Here is a 15,470-nt window from a genome sequence, read left to right as displayed (position 1 = left end):
TTCACTCACGGGATGTGGGCTTCGCTGGCTGGGCCAGCATTTATTGTCCATCCCTAATTGCCCTTGAGAAGGTGGTGGTGAGCTGCCTTCTTGAACCACTGCAGTCCATGTGGTGTGGGTACGCCCACAGTGCTGTTAGGAAGGGAGTTCCAGGATTTTGACCCAGTGACAGTGAAATAACAGCGTTTTATTTCCAAGTCAGAATGGTGAGTGGCTTGGAGGGGAATTTCCAGGTGGTGGTGCTCCCATCTATCTGCTGCCCTCGTCCTTCTAGATGGTATCAGCCGTGGGTTTGGACAGTGCTGTCTAAGGAGCCTTGGTGAATTCCTGCAGTGCTTCTTGTAGATGGTACACACTGCTGCTACTGTGCGTCGGTGGTGGAGGGAGTGAATGTTTGTGGATGGGGTGCCAATCAAGTGGGCTGCTTTGTCCTGGATAGTGTCAAGCTTCTTGGGTGTTGTGGGAGCTGCACTCATCTAGGCAAGTGGGGAGTATTCCATCACACCCCTGACTTGTGCCTTGTAGATGGTGGACAGGCTTTGGGGAGTCAGGAGGTGAGTTACTCGTCACAGGATTCCTAGCCTCTGACCTGCTCTTGTAGCCACAGTATTTATATGGCTAGTCCAGTTCAGTTTCTTGTCAATGGTAATGCCCAGGATGTTGATAGTGGGGGATTCAGTGAAGGTAATGCCATTGAACATCAAGGTTGATGGTTGTATTCTCTCTTGTTGGAGATGGTCATTGCCTGATACTTCTGTGGCGCGAATGTTACTTTCCACTTGTCAACCCAAGCCTGGATATTGTCCAGGTCTTGCTGCATTTGGATATGGACTGCTTCAGAATCTGAGGAGTTGCGAATGGTCCTGAACATTGTGCAATTATCAGCGAATATCCCTACTTCTGACCTTATGATGAAGTGAAGGTCATTGATGAAGCAGCTGAAGATGGTTGGGCTGAGGACAGTAGCCTGAGGAACTCCTCTTTCTGTGTCTGCTGCCCTATGGATCTATTAATTCACTGCTGCCTGCATTCCTCCATTAGCTTATTGATTTGTTGCTAAGCCCACTGCAACAGCAATTGTTGAAGTTACTGGTATCCGTTGCTGCATCGATTTATTCATTTGTACCTATGCTCTGCACCCCATTAGCTTATTGATTTGTTCATATGACTGTTGCTCTATGAATTTATTGATTCTCTCATGCCTGCTTAGCTATGTAAGCATTATTAGTCAGTATGCTGTTATGATAGTTCGGTGTGTCAGGGCCCATGTGGTGTCTGCTGAATTCAGCGTATTCAGTATACCGATTGTGATTGCATGGTGTTAAAACTATTGTGGTCTACTTTACGTTCTCAGTTTATTCCATTAGCTTGAATCCCCATGTTATCCTGGGAGGAGCAGCTTTTGTTCTCCACTGTTTTAGAGTGTGTTGTCATCCCATTGTTTAAGAACCCCAAGGTAAAACTTTCCAGTGCTGTTCAGGGGATTTTCTGTGGTTCCTTGTGCAGTGTCACAGGGGATTAACCAGTTGAAAAAAATCAGACAGCCATCTCTCTCACTTATGTCACACTTTATATTGTTGAAATTCGCTCATCGTTCACTGAGCAAAAGAAGAATCTGGAGGCAGTCTTTTCTTAATACAGATTTATTCACATAACCCAGAGGATTTCTTCCCTGCCACAGTTGAAAGCTGGTTCTTGTATACACTTAAGAATAATGCCCTAACCTTTCCCCAATTAGTAACTGTTGCTCTCACTTACAACTAGAGTATGCACTTCATTGTGATAGAATTGCAACATTAACAACTATGTTTCCTATAACTGCAAATTTCATGAGTCATAGTTAAATATTGTAAAGGGGAAGGAAAGCAATTAGCCTTTTAATTTCCCTTAAGCAGTCTGTATTTGGCCTTACAATGTGCCTATTCATAGTGACTGTAGGAGGTGTCAGCTGTGGCTCAGTTCGTAGCACCCTCGCCTTTGAATCAGAGGGTTGTGGGTTCATGTCCCACTCCCGGAAACCAAGAACTGTGATTGTACTTGAAAGAGTTGCAATCTGTGACTGTTGATAACTTGAAAGAGTTTCATAGTGACTGTACTGTGTTGACCTAGATGGTGAGGTCATTTGAAAATACAGCCCCGTCTTTGGAATGAAGAAATAGTCTGTACATTTCGTGGTGCACAGCCCCTGCCTTTATAACATTTTCTGACTTCCCACTTATATTGAAAATGCCACGAGTGATCTGCTAATGTACATGATTGCAACGAAACTAAACAATATAACAAAAAAACGTTGGCTTGGTCCTGACTTTAGGTAAAATTGTAGAGTTTGTGTAACGTTCTTTTGCTCTCTGTTTTAATGTTGTTGTTAACCCATTTAAGAGAAAGAAGGTAAAGCCTTTGTTTGAGTAGCTGACAGTGGAATACCATGTAGCCAGGTGGAACATCTGTACACCATTACCAGTGGTTATTTCCAATCTGGTATCTGCAGGACGATCGGTAATAAATAATGAAATCCGCCTCTTGCAGATAACAAAAATTATAATGAGAGAGATCATTTTGAAATCTGCCCTAGATCCTTTTTGCAGGAATGGGATAATGCTAGCCAGATCCTTTGTTACATACGCGCTGTCTAGTTTTTTCTTATTAGTCCCTAGCTTTGACTTAAAAGACTACACAGTAGGCATGAATCAGGTATCACCAAGATGTCAGCTTGCTTTCTTCATGACTTTGTGGTCACCTCTAGTCAGTTAAGGTGTGCCAGGAATGTGGCTTTCTTCTTATCACTGTGGTATGTCAGACACTTGCACACTAAAGAGCAAGTCTCTCCCTTCACAAAATATGCCGGAAAGTTGACACCAGCTGGTCACTTTTCATTGTCAGCCATGGCTCAGTGATAGCACGCTCTTTTGTGGGTCCATGTCCACTCCTGAACATTGATCAAAAAAATCTAAGCTGAGGGAGTGCTGCACTGTCGAAGGTGCCGTCTTTTAGATGAGACATGAAACTGAGACTCTGTCTGCTCTCTCAGGGAAATGTAAAAGATCTCATGCCAATATTCAAAGAGCAGGAGGATTCTCCTGGTGTTCTGGCCAATATTTACCCCTCAACCAGTATTGTTTAAAAAAAAGATTAACGCTTTATTCATTACTATTTGTGGAGTTTTCTTTGTGCAAAATTGGCTGCTGGATTTCTTACAGTACAACAATAACTATGTTTCACAAGTACTTCATTGGCTGCAAGTTGCTTTGGGTTGACCTGAGGCCATGAAAGGTGCTATATAAATGCATGTTCACTCTTATTATCATTGGGCAGGTGGCGACTGATATGCTTCGTTGTGCCTGAAGAAATCCTGGGCTCCAAGTGCCTCGTTCCCTCATTTTAAGAGCAGGTTCCTGGGGAGAGAAGATGTTGGATTAAGTTGAAAAGAGGGTTATTGATGCCTGTGCTAGCAGGAGCCAGAGTGAAACTCTGACAGGCACTTTACAGCCTTCTGGACTAAATATTGAATTCAACAACTTTAGATCTTGAACTCCTTCCCCCCATCCCTACCCCCTTTCCATTTCTTCCTCCTCCCTTTTGTTTTTTCCAATAATTTATATAGATTTTTCTTTTCCCACCTACTTCCATTATTTTTAAATCTATACCTGTAATGCCCTGTCAGTCTTTCCACCCCACCCCCACTAGAGCTGTACCTTGAGTGTCCTGCCATCCATTCTTAATTAGCACATTCTCTTAGATAATATCACCACCTTTTACACTTTGTCTTTGTTCCTTTGTCTGTGACATCTTCTGATTATCTGCTCCTATCACTGCTTGCTTGTCCCTACAACCACCCCCCCACCCCCAACTTCTCTCCCCCAACCCCCCCACCTTAAACCAGCTTATATTTCACCCCTCTCCTAACTTTACTCAGTTCTGCTGAAGGGTCATGAGGACTCGAAACATCAACTCTCTTCTTCTCCGCCGATGCTGCCAGACCTGCTGAGTTTTTCCAGGTAATTCTGTTTTTGTGTTGAGTATTTGTCTTTCCTGTCTCACAAATCAAAAAGGGAGAGTTAAGTGTTGCCATGGGAAACTAATCTGATTCCCATGTCTGCCCAGTAGAAATAGCGAGCAAATAATGAGCAGAAACGTTTATCTTGTTCAACCTTTGGAACAGAAACTGCAGGCCTGCCTTCCAGGTCGTTGCGCCAATTCTTGTAATTCTTAGGAATTTACACATTTACTGTTAATAGATTCAAGATTGGCTTGTATTCCTAACCACATTTACATACATAAACATTGGTTGTCCTAACAGCATTCTGATTAAACATGATGGCCCAAATTTTGAGGAACTCTTTCAGCAGAATGAGGATCTGTATTATCCTGAAAATCACAGTGGTACACTTACCTTTCTGTATCCCCTCACTGGTTTAATGTTTAGGGCCCTTTCCAACACAGCCTGTTTCAGACAGCAGCCTACCTATAATGTGTTTGTTGCAGTCCTATGATGTATGTAGGACCCTAGCGAATTCTTGAGGAGGCGGTGGTGTAGTGGTATTGTCACTAGGCTAGTAATCCAGACACCCAGGGTAATGCTCTGGGGACCCGGGTTGGAGTCCTTCCACGACCAGATGATGAAATTTCAATTCAATAAAAATCTGGAATTAAAAGTCTAAGTGAAACCATTGTCGTAAAAGCCCATCTTGTTCGCTACTGCCCTTTAGGGAAGGAAATCTGCCATCTTTAGCTGGTCTGGCCTACATATGACTCCAAATCCACAGCAACGTGGTTGACTCTTAAATGCCCCCTGAAATGGCCAAGCAAGCCACTTATTTGTATCGAACTGCTAAAAAGTCTCAAAGGAATGAAACCGGACGGACCACCCGGCATCAACCTCGGCACCAGAAACGACAATAGCAAACCCAGCCCTGTCGACCCTGCAAAATCCTCCTTACTAACATCTGGGGGCTAGTGCCAAAATTGGGAGAGATGTCTCACAGACTAGTCAAGCAACAGCCTGACATAGTCATCCTCACGGAATCATATCTTACAGATAATGCCCCAGACACCTCCATCACCATCCCTGGGTATGTCCTGTCCCACCGGCAGGACAGACCCAGCAGATATGGCGGCACAGTGGTATACAGTCAGGAGGGAGTTGCCCTGGGAGTTCTCAACATCGACTCTTGTCCCCATAAAGTCTCATGGCATCAGGTCAAACATGGGCAAGGAAACTTCGTGCTGATTTCCATGTACCACCCACCTTCAGCTGATGAATCAGTACAACCCCATGTTGAATGCCACTTGGAGGAAGCACTGAGGGTGGCAAGGGCACAGAATGCACTCTGGGTGGGTGACTTCAATGTCCATCACCAAGAGTGGCTCGGTAGCACCACTACTGACCGAGCTGGCCGAGTCATAAAGGACATAGCTGCTAGACTGGGTCTGCGGCAGATGGTAAGGGAAACAACAAGGGAGAAAAATATACTTGACCTCATCCTCACCAGCCTGCCTGCCGCAGATGCAGCTGTCCATGACAGTATCGGTAGGAGTGACCACCGCACATTCATTGTGGAGATGAAGCCCTGTGTTCACATTGAGAATGCCCTCCATCGTGTGCTGAGGCACTACCACCATGCTAAATGGGATAGATTTTGAACAGATCTAGCAACTCGAGACTGGGCATCCATGAGGCACTGTGGGCCATCAGCAGCAGCAGAATTGTACTCAAACACAATCTGTAACCTCATGGCCTGGCATATCCCCCACTCTACCATTACCACCAAGACAGGTGATCAACCCTGGTTCAATGAAGAGCGCAGGAGGGCATGCCAGGAGCAGCGCCAGGCATGCCTAAAAGTGAGGTGTCAACCTGGTGAAGCTATAACACAGGACTACTTGTATGTCAAACAGCATAAGCAGCAAGTGATAGACAGAGCTAACTAATCCCACAACCAATGGATCATATCTAAGTTTTGCAGTCCTGCCACATCCAGTCGTGAATGGGGGTGGACAATTAAACAACTCGCTGCAGGAGGAGTCTCCATAAATACTCCCATCCTCAATGAGGGAGGAACCCAGCACATTAATGCAAAAGGTAAGGCTGAAGCATTTGCTACAATCTTCAGCCAGAAGTGCTGAGTGGATGATCCATCTTGGCCTCCTCCTGAGGTCCCCAGCATCACAGATGCTAGTCTTCAGCCAATTCGATTCACTCCATGTGATATCAAGAAACGGCTGAAGGCATGGGATACTGCAAAGGCTATGGGCCCTGACAATATTCCGGCAATGGTACTGAAGACTTGTGCTCCAGAACTTGCTGCACCCCTAGCCAAGCTGTTCCAGTACAGCTACAACACTGACATCTACTCAACAATGTGGAAAATTGCCCAGGTATGTCCTGCACACAAAAAGCAGGACAAATCCAACCTAGCCAACTGTCAGCCCATCCGTCTACTCTTGATCATCAGTAAAGTGATGGAAGGGGTCATAAACAGTACTATCAAGCGGCACTTGCTTCGCAATCATCTGCTCACTGATGCCCAGCTTGGGTCTCACCAGGGCCACTCGGCTTCTGACCTCATTACAGCCTTGGTTCAAGCATGGACAAAAGAGCTGAACTCCCAAGGTGAGGTGAGAGTGACTGCCCTTGACATTAAGACTGCATTTGACTGACTGTGGCATCAAGGATCCCTAGCAAAACTGAAGTCAATGGGAATCAGGGAGAAAACTCTCTGCTAGTTGGAGTCATACCTAGCACAAAGGAAGATGGTTGTGATTGTTGGAGGTCAATCATCTCAGCTCCAGGACATCACTGCAGGAGTTCCTCAGGGTAGTGCCCTAGGACCAACCAGCTGCTTCATCAATGACCTTCTTTCCATCATAAAGGCAGAAGTGGGGATGTTAATTGATGATTGCACAATGTTCAGCACCTGGACAATATCCAGACTTGGGCTGACAAACGGCAAGTAACATTCATGCCACACAAGAGCCAGGCAATGGCCATCTCCAACAAGAGAGAATCTAACCATCGTCACTTGACACTCAATGGCATTACCATCGCTGAATCCCCCACTATCAACATCCTGGGGGTTACCATTGACCAGGAACTGAACTGGACTAGCCATATTAATACTGTGGCTACAAGAGCAGGTCAGAGGCTAGGAATCCTGCGGCGAATGACTCATCTCCTGACTCCCCAAAGCCTGTCCACCATCTACAAGGCACAAGTCAGGAGTGTGATGGAATACTCTCCACCTGCTGGGATGAGTGCAGCTCCAACAACACTCAGGGAGCTTGACACCATCCAGGACAAAGCAGCCCACTTGACTGGCACCACATCCACAAACATTCACTCCGTCCACCACCGACGCACAGTAGCAGCAGTGTGTACCATCTACAAGATGCACTGCAGAAACTCACCAAGGCTCCTTAGGCAGCACCTTCCAAACCCATGACCGCTACCATCTAGGAGGACAAGGGCAGCAGATACATTGGAATGCCACCACCTGGAAGTTCCCTCTAGGTCACTCACCATTTTGACTTGGAAATATATCACCGTTCCTTCATTGGCACTGGATCAAAATCCTGGAACTCCCTTCCTCACTGCACTGTGGGTGTACCTATGCCACATAGACTACAGTGGTTCAAGAAAGCAGCTCACCACCACCTCCTCAAGGGCAATTAGGAATGGGCAATAAATGCTGTCCTACCCAGCGATGGCCACATCCCATAAACGAATAAGAAAAAGCTCACTCATTAGCAACAGGCATTTTTTGTGAGGCCAACAGCTCATCACTGAGTGCAGCTAGATAAAGGTTGTGAGCTTGGGAATTTGGTGAGTGAGGGAATTTGGTGCAGTGAGGAAGGAGGTGCTGTTCACTCAAGTGAACACTTGGGAGAGATGGTTGCATAGTGGTAATGTTGCTGAGGCTTAGGCTAATGCCCTGGGGTTATGAGTTTGAATCTCACTACAGTAGCTAGTGGAATTTAAATTTAATTTATAAACCTGGAATATAAAGCTAGTCTCAGTAATGGCGACCATGAAACTATCATCGATTGTTGTAAAAACCCATTTGGTTCACTAATCTCCTTTAGGGAAGGAAATCTGCCATTCTTACCCGGTCTGTCCTACATGTGACTCCAGACCCACAACGATGTGGTTGACTCTTAACCGGCCTCTGAAATGGCCGAGCAAGCCACTCAGTTCAAGGGCAATTAGGGATGGGTAACAAATACTCGCCTTGCCATCAATGTCCACATCCCATGAAAGAATAAAGAAATAAAAAGTATCTACCTTGTAAAGAGATTTCATAAAAGAGCATGTGAATGGTGTGCCAGGAGACTTCATAAAAGCATGGTCCAGAGGGCACTGGCCGTGTTCTGGGAAAATTAAATGTGGCGTCACAAGATAACAGCAAGTTGATTGGCTGGTGGGTATTTTTCTCATTTGCCTTTCGAAATTTGGGTAATTTTAGTAATTGTAAGGCTTTATTAATAGTAGAAGGTTTACTAATAGTAGTAACCCAGCCTTATGTGTTTGATTGACTGCTGTATCAGGGATCTCCAATCACTGTTTATGTTGGGCTTCAGGTTGGCCTTGAATGTGACAGACAAGATCGCAAAGACTTGTCTGTAAAGGTCCACAGCACAGTTGAGTAGATTGTGTAAGTTAGGGAATGGTTGGTTGTGCAATGTCTCTGGATGTGGAAGTCCCACGTCGTCCACCTGCATATGTGGTGGACAGGAGGTTACAGGACATGGCAGTCCTTGACATTAGCACAAGCACATTTGGCACACACTGGCTAGTGAGTGAAGGGTAGGACTGATCACCTTCTGTACAAGCAAGAAGGAAAGTTGAATTGGCTCCCCTTTTGTTTCAGGGCTGAAGGAGGCTAGCATTGGGACGTCGATGAAGAGCAGCAGCTTTGCCACGGTAACGGACATCAGTGACTCCGAGTTCAATTTCCCATGAGCACCGGTGAATCCTGCTTCAGTCAAGAGAACTGTTCCTGTTCAGCCTCACTGCTGTAGGGTTTGGTTGTAGTGGGAGAATAATGATATGGGGTTTGTGGGCAGCTGTTGGCAGATGCTTCATTGTGAGCCTGTCTATTGACCTCACTTGCTGTTTCTTAGTGTTGACAACACTAGTTGAACATAATCCCAGAGGTCTCATCATATGACCTCCAATTTCCGACTGCCCCCCCCTCCCCCCCCAACACTCTCTGCCCAACATTGGTCACCTGACTCATCCATTCCCACAGGGCACTGCTTTCCTGTGCCAATTGGAAAACAAACAGAATCCATAACTCAATTGGATGGTTCTTGATTGCCAGTCAAATAAACTCTACTCTCTATCCGTTCCCCAAATTTTTATGACTGATAAGTGTTCAAAGAAAATGATAAAATTGAAAGAAAACCTGTATTTATATAGTGCCTTTCACAACCACCGAATGTCCCAAAGCGCTTCACAGTCAATTAAGTACTTTTGAAGTGGAGTCACTGTTGTAATGTAGGGGGAAAAAAACCACGTATTTTTAATGCCCCTTTGAACTTCCTCCCAGGTGGCTCACAGCAGAGTCCTGAAGATTAAACTTTAATTCAGGAGATTAATCTTTAATTAATCCTGGAAGGCTGGCAACTCTACCATACTTTTCACACTCTGCCCTGTATCTCTAAAGGGTAAGGCTATTTCTTCCTGTCTGTCTAATAGCAGCAATGTAAACCTGCCTGACAGGCCCCCACTCCCAAGGTTAGTTTGGTGCCTTTTCTGTTTGGTGTTCAGATATTGCAAGATGATTGGGCCTGAATTTCCACAGGGTTCTCCTGATCCCCCACTGTAACTTCAGCAGGATATTGAAAAGACCTCTAGAATGTTGTACCTCCAGGGGCTGTGCTGATCCCTTGCCAGAGAAACCCCTCTGGAATTCTAGGCGCTAGATCCTAGAAACTTTTTAGGAAAATGGACAACCCCAACAAATTCATCCCTTTTTGATAGACCACACTCCTGACTTCTCCTTGTATCCCAGTAATTCCTTCTCTCTCTCCAAAAATACATCAGCTTGCCTTTTGAAACCACCATCTCTCCTTTAATGCCTTCACTGGAATCTTGTTCCACAATTCTCTTACTCTGACTCCTGAGCATCCCCGATTATAGTTGCTCTCACCAATGGTGGCTGAGCCTTCAGCTACCAAGGCTTCAAGCTCTGGAATTCCCTCCCTAAAGCTCTCCTCTGCATCTCCACCTCACTTTCCTCCTTTAATATACTCCTTAAAGCATACTACTTTGGTCATCTGCAACTAACATCATCTTATTAGCCAGTTCATTGTCATATTTTGTTTGAGAATATCTCTGTGAAGCAGCTTAGGTCAATTTATTATGTGAAAGGTGCTATATAAGTATAAATTGTTGTTGTTCTTCATGTGTTTAAAAAAAGCAATTTCCACCTGACTTCCCTCCTTGGCTCCTAATTCCCAAACCATGACCAATGAGGATTTGAAACCTTTGCTCTATTTATCCGATTGCCTGATTCGGTGATCATCATGCGACCCAAAATTGGTGCCAGTGATGCTTATACACTGCATAAAGCCTGCGTATCCTTACTTATGGCGGCTTCAGGACCGTAGGAGTGGCCACTCAGCTCGTTGAGCCTGACTCTGCCTTTCAGTTAGATCCTGTGGCATTGCCGTTAATAGTTGCTAAGATTCAAATGCACTCTCTCTCATTCTCTCACCTCCCTCCCTGACTCTCATTCATTTACCTCAGCCCAGGATAGTGTGAGGTTCCAGGCTGTTCATTGCCAACTGCTGGGAGGCCAGACGATGTTTTGCATTAAGACTTGGATTATTTTTTCTCCTGAATGGGGATTCTCAGCCTTCACATAGCACTCCCTGCTCCCAACCTCAGTGTGAGGGGGATGAGGGAGAGCAGTGGGGTGCAGAGAGAAGAATTAAACCTCCAATCTGTTCTCTGTGGCATTGTGTGAGAGTAGGGTCAGCAATTCTGGTTTACTGCCTTCTAGAAGGTTTCATCTCATGATCTCTCACCTCCAGGCCCTGCCACATTCCTGCGCGGGCTATCCTCGTGGTACACCACCTCCCCTCGCCAAATAGAAAACAACTCTGTGTTAACTCATTGCATGATGCTTGATTGTTACTCCCAGCTTTATACTGAACTATCCACAGCTTGACAACTAACAAACAACTATGTTTAAACAAAATGAAAGAGATTTTTTAATGGTCCAATGATTTCTCTCCCAAATTGCTCAACTGGGAGGTTAATTTCTAATTCCTGGAGACTTCAGGCCAGGTTGGATGTATCCCTGGAGGTTGCATGGACATAGAAGAAGGTCATTCAGCCCATTGAGTCCCTGCCATCTCTCTGTAGAGCAATCCAGTCAATCCCATTCCTCCACTCTATCCCCGTAGCTCTGCAAGTCTATTTCACTCAAGTTCCCATCCAATTTCTATTTGGAATCATTCACTGTCTCCCCTTCCATGAACCCTGTGGGTAGCGAGCTCCAGGTCCTTACCGCTCACTGCATAAAAAATCCTCCTCAGATTCCCCCCTGCAACTCGTGCCAAAACATTAAATTTGTGTCCCCTTTGGCCTTGTACCATCAGCCAATGGGAACAGCTTTTCTTTGTCTACACCTGTCATAATCTTGTGCACCTCTATTAAAGCTCCTTCAATTCCCTTTTCTCCAAGGAGAATAACCTCTAACCCAACTTTTTTGTATCAAAAAACCCTCATCTGTGGAACCAGATAAAACCAGCTAAATCTGCTCTGCCCCCTCTCAAGGACCCTCACATCCTTCCTAAAGTGTGTTGACCAGAACTGGATGCAATTCCCTAGCTGTGGCTTAACCAGAGCTTTATAAAGTTCAGCATAACTTCCTTGTTTTTGTACCCCGTACCCATTTATGAAGCCCAAGATCACATATGCTTTGCTGCCGCCACTCTTTCAATATGTCCTGCCAACTTCAAAGATCTATATCTGTGAAACACAGAAGGGCTCATCCAAATTCAAACCCAGGTTCCTTCACAGTTCAACCAATGACATACCCTACGTGAGAATCATACCCATAGAGGATCAAGCCACCAATCATTCCGTGCTCTCCCGCCTTGAACTGAACCTGGCCAGTCACATCCTATTTTTGCCCATCTCTAATATATTTTAAAACAAACAAAGTGCTCAAAGGAAATTAAAAAAAATCAGGTTCGTGGATGCCTAGTCCACTGGCTGTCAGCCTCGCTTTGTGTACCAGTCTCCCCCGCATACATACAGTTCATCACTGTTCACTGGGCTCTGCCCTGTGTTATGAGCTGAACAGAGAAGCCCAATCTGTGCTTTATATAGGAGCTGCCTTAGGGAGAGAGAAGGATGATCAAGTCAGAGAAAAATCGGTTATGTTTTCATTTTAACATCTCCTTGGCCTGTGCTGTCAGGAGGTTCCAACTGAAACATTTATCCTGCTTTTTTCACAGACGCAGGGAGACGTGTATTTGTAGCTCTCTCATTTCAGGTTCCCAGCAGCCGGGCTTTCCATTTCTTTGTCTGCAGCAGAGCAGGCCCTGTGGGAGGTGTTTGAATTGTTTTGCAGTCTGAGGCAGGCACCAGTGCCACCTGCCCCCCCTAGAGTTAGAGAGTGGGTGCCTTTCCAGCTGGACTTAACTCTGCCCAGTGGATGGCGGCTGTTCCTGGGGTGGGTAGTAAGCCCAGCGTTCTGCCCAATTCCTGGCGAGTTAGCTTAAAGTGACCTCTCGGAGGGTGCACTGAGTGTGCGAACCCTGCCTCATTCCACCTCCCAATGATGGAAGCAGGAACTCTACCCACCAAAGGGCAACCCATTTGCTCGTTCCGTTATGTGTTATTTTAAAGAGATTTAGCTTGCAAATTGTACGTCACTAATTGAACATTTTTAAGTTGTTTTATTTTCATGTTAAATTTATATGTAAAATGTTATACAGGACATCTTCATGATTGTGATATATTGCAACTTCATTTTTATATTTTTTAGCCAAAAATCCAGTTTTCATTTTTATAAATTAATCTGTAATAAAATAAAGTTTTGTGTTTCTCATTCTAGAGGCCCTGCTCTGTTTCTTTCTGATTATTGCATTCTAACCAAGATGGAATTATTGTTCCTGTTATTAGCACAGATCAGTCAGATCCAGTGGTGACGTCATATAACTAACATAGAACAAAACGAGCAACAACTTGCATTTATACAGCACCGTTAAATTAATTTCTTCCAAAGCGCTTCACAGGAACGTTTTTAAAGAAAATCCACAGACCCACAGAAGGAGATATTAGGACAAGTAACCAAAAGAGGCAGGTTTTAAGGTGAGTGTTGAAGAAGGACAGAGAGTTCGAAAGGCAGACAGGTAGGGAATTCGAGATTTTAGGGCCCAGGCAACTTGAAGGCACAGCCATCAATGGTTGAGCGATTAAAATCGGTGATGGGCAAGGGGCCAGAATTAGAGGGGCATAGAGGCCTCCGGGGTTTGTGGAGCTGAACGAAGTGACGGAGATAGTGAGGAATGAGGTAATGGAGGGAGTTGAAAATGAGGATGCGAATTTTAAAACTGAGGCTTTGTCAAACGGGGAGCCAATGAGTACAAGGGGTAATAGAGGAATGGAACATGGTGCACATTAGGACGTGGGCAGCAGAGTTTTGGTGAACTCACATTTATGGAGGGTCAAGGTGGCAGGCCAGCCAAGAGAGCACTGGAATAATTGAGTCTAGAGATAACAAAGGCATGGCTGAGGGTTTCAGCAGCTGATAAGCTGAGGCAGGAACAGAGCTGGGCAATGTTACAGAGGTAGATGATCTTGATGGAGTGGGCATGGGATCGGAAGCTCAGCTTGGGCTCAAATAAGACACCGAGGTTGTGAACAGTCTGGTTCAGCCTCGGTCGGCTTTACCTGGGAAAGTGATGGGAGTCGGCGGCTAGAGGACAGACTATATGGCAGAGTATGAATAAAATGGCTTTGGTACTTTTGCTTCTTCAATACTAGATGTAAGACAAGCAGTGTAACAGTTTAATGACACTGGAGAGGTCGAGAGAGGTGGCGGTGAGGTGGGGCTGGATGTCATCAGTGTGAGGAAGCTAATGTTTTCTCGGATTATGTCGCCAAGGGGCAGTATGTGGATGAGAAATAGGGGGCCAAGGATGGATTCTTGGGGGCACCAGAGGTAACAATGTGGGAGGCCATTGTGGGCCATTCTCTGACTATGATAGATATTAGAACCAGATGAGTGCTGTCCCACCCAGATGGGCGAGAGGCCTTGGAAGAGGATGGTGTGATCAACCACGTGAAAGTCTGCAGACAGGTTGTGAAGGGTGGGGAGGGATAGATAACCACAGGCACAATAACACAGGATGTCATTTGTGACTTTGATCTTGGCTGTTTCAGCAGAGATGAAAATCTAATCAGAAGGTTTCAGATAAGATAACTCGGGAAAAACAGACATAGAATTGGGAGGCAATAACATGTTCGAGGACTTTGGAGAGGAAAGGGAGGTTGACAATGGAGCAGTAGTTGGCATGGACAGAGGGGTCAAGCTTTTTTTAAGAGAGGGCTGATGATGCCAGATTTGAAGGGGACAATATCTGGGAAGAGAGAACAATTAACAGTACTATATGAGCTAACAAAGGGTCCAGTGAAGAAAACCATGAAAATAGTTACTTGGTAGTATAGAACTTGAGTATTGCTGAAAAATAGACATACTGTCAAACCTTTTCATCTTGCACTCATCAGGACAGATTCACAAGAATGCCAAATGTTCCCTTTGAAATTTGGCATTCTTGCATCTGTCCTGATGAGAGCAAGACAAAGAGATTCAATAGCATGTCTCTCTTTTCACCGATAGAGGCCATGAAAGTTCTACACCAAAAACTGGGTGTGTAAAACTCATAGCTGGGGCAGAGGTGCCTCACCATCTGCCCTTGGCCTGCCCCACAAGATGCACTGTCATGAGAGGCACTCATCTGGGCATTTCCTGATGGCCTACTCCACTGATGTGATGCCCATTGTCCTAATTTGGACCACACCCATCCATTCAACAAATTTGCCCATCAGTCACCAAAGATCAAACGTTGAGGTGCGAGAGGGACCCCGGACTAGCACATTTAAAGGGCTAGGCACCCAACCTGCTGGGAAGGTGATTTTGAAGAACTTCTGCTTTTGCAAAGTGTTTGCAAGTATCCTGGAGTTGCTGTCTGAAAGCTGGTGCCAACAGTCAGGGAGGACAGGGAAATACCTGACCCAGATATGGGGGTGGTGTTGGCAGAGTTTCCTGGTTTGACAATGACTATGAAATGGATCAGAGGCTGCAGAGATGGGTAGCTCTGCGAAGAGGGAGGAGGAGGTGACATCCTAGACTTCTCATGACCCAGTGCATTGTCAGCAAGCAGACTATCAGGCTCCAGTTGCAGTCATATAACTTAACCTGGCCAAAATGGACCCACCAATTCCTCATTCG

At 45.4% G+C, this 15,470-nt stretch overlaps 1 protein-coding gene across 2 annotated transcripts in view; it reads left to right on the top strand.

Moving 5' to 3' along the window:
• dzip1l (DAZ interacting zinc finger protein 1-like) overlaps positions 1-9,065 on the top strand; it is a 128,501-nt gene extending 119,436 nt beyond the window's left edge. For both annotated transcript variants that reach the window (XM_078563462.1, XM_078563459.1), the window contains one exon: positions 8,865-9,065. In XM_078563462.1, the coding sequence (XP_078419588.1) occupies positions 8,865-8,956 (92 nt within the window). In that variant the 3' untranslated portion in view covers positions 8,957-9,065. The remainder of the gene's footprint in view (positions 1-8,864) is intronic.
• Positions 9,066-15,470: the final 6,405 nt, after the last annotated feature.

This window comes from Cetorhinus maximus, chromosome 19 (genome assembly GCF_964194155.1).
Source record: "Cetorhinus maximus chromosome 19, sCetMax3.hap1.1, whole genome shotgun sequence".
NCBI classification, from domain to species: Eukaryota; Metazoa; Chordata; class Chondrichthyes; order Lamniformes; family Cetorhinidae; genus Cetorhinus; species Cetorhinus maximus.
This window is presented reverse-complemented; position numbering and strand designations above follow the sequence as displayed.